The 12,521-nt window shown below is 30.3% G+C and overlaps 1 protein-coding gene across 1 annotated transcript in view; it reads right to left on the bottom strand.

Annotated features, from left to right (window-relative positions):
• Positions 1–12,521, bottom strand: part of Wsck (tyrosine-protein kinase Wsck) — a 58,541-nt gene that overhangs the window by 10,001 nt on the left and 36,019 nt on the right. Inside the window, exons 8-11 of the mRNA XM_075363212.1 lie at positions 11,571–11,863; positions 4,776–4,877; positions 3,412–3,523; positions 2,542–2,735 (exon numbers count right to left, since the gene is read on the bottom strand). Coding sequence (XP_075219327.1) covers positions 2,542–2,735; positions 3,412–3,523; positions 4,776–4,877; positions 11,571–11,863 — 701 coding nt within the window. The remainder of the gene's footprint in view (positions 1–2,541; positions 2,736–3,411; positions 3,524–4,775; positions 4,878–11,570; positions 11,864–12,521) is intronic.

The raw sequence follows: 12,521 nt of genomic DNA, 5'->3' as shown, positions 1-12,521 counted from the left end.
TGTTGCTAGCATCAGCAGGCAGAGTCGAGACCAACAGTACTTAATTTTAAGAGAAATGATTACATTTTTAATTCAAAACAATGCTATGTGTTCAAAGTTAGTTTATTTAGAATATCACTAAATTTAGTCAATGTTTCATTTGGTATGAACCATATAATGATTCAACAAGCTGTTCTTTACCTCAGAGAACAAGTCTAAACCTCATTGCAATTATTTCATGGCCAAGTAAGCATTACCCCACTTATTAAAAAATAGACTGTTTTTTGCTGCCCTTGCCAAGTGAAAAACTGATGAGGCAATTCATGAAATTTTTTGATGTAATGAAGTACACGATAAAATATGCATATGTAACTTCTGTTTATTGAACTAATACAGCTATTAATTAAATCACTACAATCTACTGGTCACAGCACTGAGGAAGAACAGCATCAAAATGTTATGTCAGCTCAATCTGATCACCATGCTGAGAGTGGTTGTAATACTGTTTTCTTGCTTGATATCACTAAATCATTACTACCACCAATAAAAACTGTTAAATCTTTCTCACTGGAGTTCTTCGCAGTACCATGGAAAATATTTAACAAAAACTCGTGGGTAAAATGTTAAATTTAATCTACCAATTGTGGTGAGCACAACCCCCACCAAGGCACAATCGACTGTGACTATTAGGCAAAATAGCACTACTATTTTTCTTAATTTTTCACACATAGATAGGCCTAATCTATTTCTTATAGATCACACAGGTTTCCAATGTTTAATGGAAATTATACTGTTTTTTGAGGTCAGATGACCTGGGTATTCGCAAAAATTACCTTTAATTGAACCGAGTAATTTATCCGAATCACCAATATGACCTCTTAATAAGCTAAATCTACTAGTACTAGCAACTACCAATAATTCACAGCAGATGAAAGGTGAAATTTATCAGGACTTGGATTTTTCTCCTTTGGATAATCTAATTTACATCACAACTTTAACGTATCATCTCTCTCAACAAATTTTTCCTCTTTTTCTCAGTAATTATTCTACTCAGAATTTAATTTTTGCTTCTAGTTCTCTGTTTTTTTTAAATATATGATTTATCCAAGTCTAATTGCTATATTGTAATACTTTGAATTAAATATTTTATAGCTGCACTTGTATGAGAAAGTTCTTGCCATAGAATTTCTTTTTCATTATCATCCTCAACTGAATTTAAATTGTTATACAAAAACATTCAGCAAACTTATACATAATTCTATCACTGAGAAAGATAATGAAATGCTGCCAATGAAGCAAGAAATTAAAGTAAATGGGATACTAAGGATAAGCAGAAAGCTACCAGTGTGCTGGGTACAACAGCCAAACTTAAATAAAATGACATCGCTAGTTTTCACTATTGTGGTTCAGAGTTGGGACAGAAAAGTTTCAGATACTTTTCAAACCTAAATAGTAAAACAAGAATATTTTTAAAATGCAAATAATAATCCTAGAAAATTGTGCATCACTCTTAAAATTACAGCAATCCAATTATTAAAAACTATAATTTTAATTGCTGTAAAAATTATTAAAACATTAAACTGAGATACATACAACACACACTAGGCGCATGCGCACGCACACATGCTCATGCACGTATGCATGTGTCTTACATTTAAATCAATTATTAATTGGTAAATTTCAAAACATTAACATTCATAAGAAATAATTAAATTACACTGTCTGATTAATCGGAGAATACTGATATAAATGGTAGTATTAGCAGCTTAGAACACAATAAATATACCCAATTATATCTTTACGAGATATGTAAGCAACAGACATCAGTCAGAATAATTAAATATGGTAAATATCTATTTATGATTACAGCACAGTTACAAAAAAATTTTCAGAAACTGAATGAAGAAAAATTTTTTTTTAACACACAGCTCCCGAGTCAATGGAAAAATGTTGATTAAGTTAACACAGATGTCTTCCGCAAATGTTTCTTCATAGATTGATATCAAATAAAATACAATATGATAGATTATACCAATATATTTATAACTCTTAGATCAAAAATAAACAGCAAAAACCTCAACACCCCTTCTCCAACTAGTTGTTGATTTACCCAAACATTCAGCTAGTAGGTTAATCATAATAAAATGTCATAAAAGCAATGAAACTGAAAATCTTACTCACTCGCTAAACACTATAGAATATCTATTTTTCAATAAACACTTAATAAAAATGAACATTTCAGTCATTTCTATAAACTAGCAAGATGCTGATAATAGTACCTCCTGGTTGTAACAAAAGAAAGGAGTATAGTAAGTTCTAATATTTATATGTTTAGAGGACTGAATTCAACAAAGTGAAATCAAGTGATGTATATCATCACAAACTAGAGAAAACTTAGACAATGAAAGGGTTAATATCTTAGCTCAAAAAAAGAAAAATTTATTAGAAAAACACTCCCAAAAATAATTTTGCAAATATTTCTTTGATTTGTCATTTACAAACCACACAGTCTAAAATGTCTTTTACTACTGAATTACTCTGAAAAAGTTACAAAAGAATTACCTCATTTTTCTCAATATCTTTGATTACATTTATAATTTCTTGAAATGATGGTCTTTCATCCAAGTCGATCTGCCAACACTGCAGCATTAAATGATATAATTCATCACCAATATATCGCATCTGTGGTAACCGAAGGCCATGTATCACCCTAGTAGAAACATCAGTGCTTTGAATATCACTATATGGTGTCCCACCTATATAAAACAACAATGATTAACAAACAGTATATGAAATTTCAATATACAAGTTTGTACAAGTTGTATACTATTAAAAAAAAAACACTCATTTAAAAATACTAGTCAGCTACCTAATAGATTGACGACAAAAACGATACAGTTACAAAAGTTTTCAAGCAATTAATCAAATAAGTAATTTAACTGAGAAGAAAACAAATTGAAAATAATGACACGGTAAGGATGTCACATCACATTATCAATATCTCATATTCCTACATTTTAACATTTCTTATAACAGAATTTACATTCCAGCAGGAAGGAAATTACACTTGGACTAAGAATGCAATAGGAAAAAGAACATTAGGTTTGGAGCTCAATGCGTAACTAATTATTTATTCATAATGGCAACGATAAGCTAATATCTAATTACATCTTTCTTTTTTTTTGTAATGAAATTAATCTCATAGCACTTCAAAAAATACAAACTCTGATCAAGATCTGATCACAACACCTTCCAGATGAAAGACAGATACAAGAACTCTCCCATAAAAATTCTGCTAACATAACTGTATAATGAGTATTAACTCGGCTGCAAGGACTCAAGAGTTGACATGCTGACTAGAATAAACACACTTAATCATTCAGCCACATGTTTGCAGTCATTTATACAAAACAATTCATCAACTTAACTGACCGACAGCACTCATTTCCCACAGCAAACATCCAAATGACCAAACATCACTTTTGGTAGTATAAGAGCATCTTTTGAACACTTCTTGTGCAGTCCACCTAGTGTAGTCTGGAATCTAAGCAGATAAAATGAATACAAATTAAATTAGGTTTTAAGCTCACTAACAGAAATTTTAAATAGTAATAGACTTTAACAAAAATTTAATTTAAATATATATTTTTTAATCACGTTCAAACAAGCAAGTTTTTTTTTGTAATTTTTTTTATCTGCACTTTAGATTTTAAAACAATAGCAAAAAAATGAAAACTTAATCTGTTACTGACCATAATACTACATCATAAAACTTAGCAACATCTCTTGATGGACTATTATGATTATTAATCCTACAATGCCAGCACATACTTCAAGTGTATGTCAACCTACACCTACCAGAAATTTCTTCTGGATTCTAAACCAAAACAAATTTAAAATCCCTGTTCGACTTTATTGGGAAGTAAGGAAAAATATTATTAGTCAAGTTTAAGTTAAATAAAGCAGTCCCCTTTAATTTACTGTAAGATATGAAGTTAATTATAAGATGCTAATGGTTGAAGACAAATTTAATAAATTGCTTTCCAGGTTTCAACAAAGTTGTATAATAACTGAAATACCGGTAGTTTCATTACTGCAACTGGGCAATTTTAATGTTTTTTTGCTGATAATTAAAGTTTATAACTTTTAAAGTTACAGACATCAATTCGTATACCTTAAACGTTAACTGAACACTAAGTTTAAATAAGTAATAATGATCTGATTGATGTCATTCCCAAAGACATTAAAATTTTGTTAATACAATAATAGTAACTTGAACATTAAATTTCTAGATGATAAAGAAGATTTTTCCTTTCAGTATAGTAATCTTACTGTTCTATAATGCAGGCTGTTTTCATTATTTGCCTACTCAAAAGCCATACAACATAATTTATTCAAATTTAACCTCTTAATCTACCCAATCTATGAGAAACACACGCGCGTGCACGTGCATGCACACATACACATTATTATATATTATGTTAAGTATATATCTATCGCTGACCTACACACAGACCAATATTTTTGGTTCAGGATCTAAAAATTATATTTTAAATGTTTAAATGCAAAGAAACTTTTTTTTTAATTCATAAAAATTAATTTTAGAATGAGAAAATCAATGGATCTATGAAAACATAATTTATAGACTGTGAAAAGAGTAACATATCTCTTATCACATGAAGAGGAAAAAAGTTTCAAAGAATTCACTCTTCGCTCCACAGTGACAACCAAGTTATTATAATTAAGAACAATCCTTTTTTGTTTCTAGACTAACACAGGTTAAAGCATACATTTACCTGAGTTAGCTTGTAAAATGATGCAAGGCCAAAGCCAGTTACTTTAGGTACACCACCATCAGCAACTGCGACATTTGTAGCAGCAAGCTGCTTATGTACAACCTGAAATATAGATCAAAATAGTAATACAATAAGAATAATAATCATAATCCTCATAATATTAATAACTTTGTAATAATATACGTAAATTTATATATTATTGCAAACTTGTACCTATAATCTTATAGCGACTAGGACTTCTTCAAATGTTGTTCATGACACACCTATTGCGAGAAGATGTATCCAATGTTCCAAATTACCATGGTACCACTGGCTAGAAAGTGTAATAATGATGACTACTTGCACATTTAGTGACTTATCGTATCTATCTTGTACCTACTACCTTATAGCAACTAGGATTTCTTTAAATATGTTGTTCGTGACGCACCTATTATGAGAAGATTAGTTCAATGACCCGAATTACCATGGTGCCTTTAGCTAGAAAGTGTAAATAATGATGACTTATTGCATCTAATATATATATATATATATATAGTGTGTGTGTGTGTGTTGTCTGCGTACATGCCTGTGTATAGTATATATATGTACATTTAAATGTAGTATAATACTGTCTGCAGAGTAGAGTGTTAGAAGTTTAAGAGCGTAAGAGTAACATATAAATAAGAATATTACATTATAATAACAATATATAATATTTATGACCATAATATAAGTCACAATTGAAAGCATATTAATAAAATACCATAAATGAATTACAATAATAAAGTATAATGTCAATCACTAAAACTAATATTTTAGAAATATTTTTGTAACATATTTTTGTGAAAGGTTTTTCGATTTTTAAATAAAAAATATTCAATTAATCGTCAGATACTGGCAGCAAACACAACTTATGCACAGGTCTTCAGAGCTGACCATTAGCAGTCTTTAAATTTATGACTCAAACTAACTGGTCAGGACCTGGATAGATTTTAGTAATAATTCCAAATTTTCATTCTGTTGGTGAACAGTTCTCCTTAGAGATTAATACTAAGTCTCCAATAGACAGATTACGCGAAGGGAAATGCCATTTATTTCTCTGCTGGAGATTATAGTCCTTAGACCATCGTTTCCAGATGGATTGGACAAATTTCTGGAGTAAATGCCAACGACTAAGGTGGTTAATTTCAATTTCTTTGTAATCAAGTTCAGGTAAAGACATAAATGGACAACAAATAAGAAAATGTCCAAGTGATAGTGGTTCTGGGTCCCTCTGATCTGTAGAAACAGTAAAAATGGGATGAAAATTAAGACAGGCTTCGACCTGTGTTAAAACCGTACACAATCCTTCATTCAATGTTCAAGATTGTTTGTCGTACTACATGATGTAGATATTTTATGCTTTTAATTGCGTTCTCCATAAGCCACCAAAATGGGGCGAAGAAGGTGGAATAAATGACCATGATATGTTTTGTTTGGATGAAAAGAGTTGAATTGAATGTTTGATTTTAAATTTTCCGAATTTAAGAATTTAAATAAGTCATACAAAATATTTTTGGCAGAACAGAAATTGGAACCATTATCGGAAAAGATTTGGGTAGGAATACCTCTTCATGAAATAAATCTCTTGATTGTTGCTATGGATGACTGTGTAGTCAAATCCAAGACCAATTCAAAATGAACTGCCTTGATACTGGGGCATATATAACATGCGATATAAGATTTACTTAAGGCTTTGGACCGCTATAATGCCATGATGAATTATAACTGGACCTCCATAGTCTATTGCACAGATAGAGAATGGACGACAAGGTACTACTGTGAAAGTTGGTAACTGACCTAGTTGTTACACTTGAGTTTTTGTGTTAAAATGAAAACAATTCAAATATTTATTAATGATTGATGAAATCCGTGTTTTAGCATTTAAGATCCAATATTTCTGGCGTAATGAATGTCTCAATTGTATACCAGAATGTAAAACCGGTAAATGCTCAGCAGTAATAATTAATTTAGTTATATTTGCCTTTGAGTGTAAGATAATAGGATGTTTATCTTGATAATATAATAGTGTTGTAATCTACCTCTCACTATAATAATCCTAGGTCATTCAGAAATGGGTAAAGTGAAATAATTTTGCTATGGTTAGAAATAATTTGATTGTTCTTGAGTTTATGTCCTTCATCTCTAAAATGTGCATGTTGAGACTGTTTTATGAAAAAGGTAAGGGTTTGATTTAATTCCCTTGTAGTTAAATGACTAGTGATTCGTTCGGTCCAATTTCATTTAAGATTGTGAATAAATCGAAAACAAAAGCTGAATGTACGAATTAGTTTATGTAAAGATGAAAATTGTTGTGTATAGTCAACAAAACTAGTATGTACTAAAGCTCTTGATATGCCTTTATGTTTTTCTATAAAACATTCTGGATCCTTACTATAATTATTAAAGTTAACATGAGTATTTGGCCAATGAGATGAAAATTGTAAGACCCCAAGGAGGACCATGCCACCAAAGCAACAAATCAATTAATTTACTTGGATTACAACACCTAGACAATACATCAGCTGGATTTTCCGAAGACTTAATATAGTACCATTTAGCATTGGAGATATCTCTTTGAATTTCAGTAATTCTTACCTTCCAAGCAAATGGATGTCTATGAATCCAGAACCAATGCTATTGCTGAATCTGAATACAAATGCTTTTCATCAATATGTATATTCAGAGCATTTATTACCTTCACTGATAAATGTGAGAATAATAAACAACCAAATAATTCAAGCCCTGGTAGTGATATTTTTTTAAAGGAGCAAGTTTTGATTTGGAACAAAGTAAATTATATGAATTTGTTTGATTAAAAAATAAAGTTTGAATGCAGATACAACAGCCATAACCCTTTATGGAAGCGTCTGAAAATCCGTGTATTTGGGTTGAGTTAATCTCAACGTCTTTGTTGAATTTAATTGGACAGCTTATGTTAATAAATAAGTGCAATTGATTGTATAATTTAGACCATTGAGATAACATCTTTGTGGGTAATCTACCGTCCCAATTAATTTTAAGTTGCCATACAGATTGCATAAAACATTTATGATAGAAAACAATAGAACCAGTAAGACCTAATGGGTCAAATACTCCTGCAATAATAAAGAGAATAATTCTTTTAGTATAAATTTTAGTATCAATAGACTGAGTAATTTGAAATGATAATGCGTCTGTAGAATTGTTCCATAAAATGCCATAAATATTCCATAAATGCATGTTCCTGGGCTAAAGGAATAGAACAATTATGCTCAAGAGTAGCAATATTATGATTATTAGAGAACCATTGATGAAATGGAAAACCATAACATTGGAGTAAATTAGAAACATCAACCTTTAGCTGGATAGTTTCATCTAGGTAGTCAGAGCCTGAAATAAAATCATCAACAAAAAAATCATTTCTAATAGCATTGCATGCTAATGGGAACTCTCTTTGGTTTTCATTTAATGTTTGAATTAGGCATCTAGTGGCTAAGTATGGAGCAGAAGTGGTTGCATATGTTATAGTTCTAAGTGCAAAATGTTGTAGTTGTTGATCTGGAGATTCATGCCACAAAATATGTTGTAAATTAGTGTCATAAGATTTAACTAATATTTGACAATACATTTTTGCTATGTCCTATGTAATGATATAGTTATGAATTCTAAATCTAAGAATTATTAGAATAAATCCTGTTGAACAACAGGCCCAGCTAACAGTACGCCATAACAGATAAACCATTAGAGGTTTTAGCTGAGCCATCGAAGACAACTCGCATTTTAGCAGTTAGACTTGTGGGCTTAAATATTGGGTGGTGAGGTAAGTAATATTCATCTGATTCATTAGTTAATAAATTATAAGAATTAACTAATGACATATGACCTAATCTTAAATATTCTTGCATAGAGGTGGAATATTCCCTTTTAAGATTAGAATTGTTGCATAATCTTCATTCCAGATATAAGAACCTATTTTTAGCATTAATGAAAGAATCACCAAGCTGGAGTTTATCAGATTTGCGTGGTAATGAGATGATAAATCTGCCTTGATTGTTCCTAATGGTATTAAGTAGAAAGTGTGTTTAACATGTAGAAGTTTCATTAATTGAAACATCAGAATCAGTTTCATGAATTTTCCAAAAATGTTCAAATATAGGTGAAAGATCTAAGTTATTGTTACTTATAAAAAGGGATGTAACAATATTCTTATGTTTAAATGTAGCAAGAAGACAACCGTTAAAAATATATCGTAGCTTAGTCTCTTGAATAATAACAGGATATCTTGAATCTCAAATAAATTTACGAGGTAAAATAAGATTTAAATAAAATTGGGCTACAATTAAAATATCAATATTATTTGACATATTAAATCTAGGATCTGCAAAGAACACATTTTGAGATAGATTACAATGAGAAGTTTCAAATCTATGTAATGGAATATTATTAGTTACGTCTGACAAAAACAGCACAACGTGCCTTGAATGAAAAGTTTTTGTATCGAAAATGCAATGCAAGTACTACACTATAATCAAATTTGGCTAATGAATTATTTATACCTGAAATAGGCAAATCTTCTTTAATGAGTTGAATTCTCAATTTGGGAGCAAACTTATATGTGCAGAAGTTTAATTGACTGCCTGAGTCTAACAAGTTTCTACACAGATGAGAATGACCAAAAATGTCATCTACATTACATACAGCAATAGAAAAAATTACATTTTTGTTTAATTGTGAACAATTGTCATTGTTACTAAATTTATCATTACTTAATTTAGAATCATTAATTTTAGCAGTATGAATGAGTGTGTTGTGTCTTTGTTGACATAAATCACATAAATTATTTAAGTAACACTGACTGTTACTATGATCTTTGTGAAAACACATGAGACAACAATTATGTTCTAAAAAGTCTCTTCATTCATCATTAGATAAATTTAAAAATTCTTTGCATTTTTGTAATTGATAATTGAGATTGCAGAATAAATAATGTTTAAAGTTAGAGCTAGAATAATAACTAAAATTATGTTGTTTATGAATCTTGTTACCATTTGAAGTAGGATGTTTGTGATGAGATTTAAATGCATTGTTGTAATGTTGTCCTTTAACATTTCCAATACTGAATTGTGAGTTTGTAGTACTTAAACTAAGATTTTCCAGGATGTGTTTTTGGTCTCCAGAAATTCTAGGAACTATTGAAAGTTTGGACAGCTCTTATTTGATAAGTTTTCCTTCCATAATCTAGCCTTGTTGTTAAAAATTGAATTACAATGAATTCAAATATGTTAACTGGAAGTAGCATTGTTTCAAGCAAGTTGACAAATGAAGAAATGTCATTAATGAATTTAGTTAGAAGATCTGATCCTCTTTTTAAAAAAATTATTTTTAAAATGCGATCTGGTTAAAACATGCAATCATAAATTTGTTATCAAATCGTTTTATCAATAAATCTAATGTATTTTATAATTTTCATTGATTAATGGAAGATTTTTAATAATGACTAAAGCTTTGTCTCTTAGCAATGAATGTAAATAATGTAATTTTTTAATATTTGTTAAATCTTTTCAAATGTGGATTAAATCATTAAAAAAAGTGAGGCCATTCAAGAATGTCACCTTTAAACAATGGTAAATTGATAGGTTGCAGCTGTAATTGTTTAATAGCTGGGTTTACAGAATGTTCTTGATTATTTACTCTATGCTGACTATTTAATAAATGTTACAACTTACATTCTATGTTGCATAAATTTCCCTTGACTAGTTGTCGATCTAGAGACAAACTATCATCATCAACGTCCATTTCTGATTGTATCTGAATGGAATCATATTTGCAGTGCAAATCAAGCAGATTTCGTAATTTGACTTGCAAAGCATAGCTGTCATCTTGTTGTGACATGTCAAATTTATTCGCAAATGTTCCAATTCTTGTAATGGAAGTCTTAATTGATTTTCTTTGTCTTAATAACTGTTCTTTATCCATAATGATTACAATAACTAATATGGCCAAAAAACAAAGTAAAACTAAATTACACAAATAATATTATATAGATAATTCTGTTAATTCTTCCAGGCGATTTCTATTTCAGAAGAGATCCTGATTCTTTGAACAGATTGAACTGGTTTCATATATTATACAGTTTCATATGGTGGCTACTTTTCATACAACCATTACAATACAGGTTAAATTAAAATTACTGACTTCAGTTCCGCATCCCATAATAAAACACTGTGCTTTTTCTTGAACAGAAAAAGAAGTGAGCTTTTCTTTTCCATGATTTCTTGAACAAAGAACACTTCAGCAACAATAAGAGATTGATGTAGTGGTTACAATATAGCTGCTACACAAATGTTTTTGGTAGAGGCTTTCAGTGCTACCACATAATTTTTCAGGAATCCCTAATTTCTGTATCTGAGCTGCTAAAACCCCACTATTCTTTTATGATGATAATCTTTTATGATAACCCTGTACTATGAGCAACACACATGACACACTTCTATAAATGAGCTATAAAAGTGTAAATGCTGTAACGGATAGTAGCTTTTGTAAGAAAATAGTTTTGTCTTGAACAGAGGTCAATATTAACAGATAGTCTAAGTGATGCCACAAACATGGAAGTATGAATGTAGGCATTACTGTACATTTTTTAAACACACTTACCAACTAATGGCTGAGGAAAATTTTCAACCACAATTTAATGATTCAATTATATATGACATTAAATCATGCTCGTTCTTTTTTTGTATAATTAATAAATGAGGTATTCTCTTTAAGCATAAAACTAATGATACATACACTGACCTTAATGGATGATAAATAATTCATTCCTCTTGCAATTCCAACAGCCATTTGTAATAAGCTGATTTCAGACACTGAGCTAAACTTTTGATAAACACCATTCGATTGTTCAAGGCAACGACTTTTTAGTAGCATTTCTTTTAAAGTAATCGGATAATTCTCCAAAACAACAAAAACAGTATCTGGCACTTCACAAGTTCCAATCAATACCAGAATATTAGGTTGATTACTGCATCTAATTAAAACACCTAAGTCTTGCAACATAGATCGTTTTTCAGCATTTGTCAATTTTCCATCTAAATAAACATAAAATATAATGAAAAGAAATATTTTTTATGAAACACCAAAACACTACTAATCACAATTACAAATCAATTTCAGATACCTTCCATTGTGTTTTAAGTAATATTAATCAAATTATTTACAAATGTGTTAATAGAAATTTTTTAAATTTTTGTTGCCACAGCTGTTGTGTTACGTTTGTCTATTACTTATATATACACAGTATGTCTGAAAAGTTTTCGAACTAAATTAGATAAAAATACAGATTTAAAGATAAACAAATTTACTCACATCAGCCCTCTACATAGAACCCTTCTCTAGTTATACACTCATTGCAGCACCTGTAGAGCCCGTCAAACGTTCTGGAGAAATCACTCTCTGGGATCGCCTTTAAATGTTTGGTACAAGCCCTTTGGATGATGGAATGTTGTCAAAAAAGCGACCTTTCACCTTGAGTTTCAGGAATAAAAAATAGTCTGCTGAAGCCAAGTTGGGCAAGTAGGGTGGGTGGTATAAGACCTTGATTTGATTTGTGGCGTAATGACGTGTTAAAATTGTTGCCATGTATGCCGAAGCATTGTCGTGCAAGAGTTCAACTGCCAGGATCCCGGTACTCGGGCCCGATTCAATGAATGCAATGCATCAGGCATTTCATTACTTCCAAACAGAATT

Source organism: Lycorma delicatula, chromosome 4 (assembly GCF_047948215.1).
Source record: "Lycorma delicatula isolate Av1 chromosome 4, ASM4794821v1, whole genome shotgun sequence".
Classification (NCBI taxonomy): Eukaryota; Metazoa; Arthropoda; class Insecta; order Hemiptera; family Fulgoridae; genus Lycorma; species Lycorma delicatula.
This window is presented reverse-complemented; position numbering and strand designations above follow the sequence as displayed.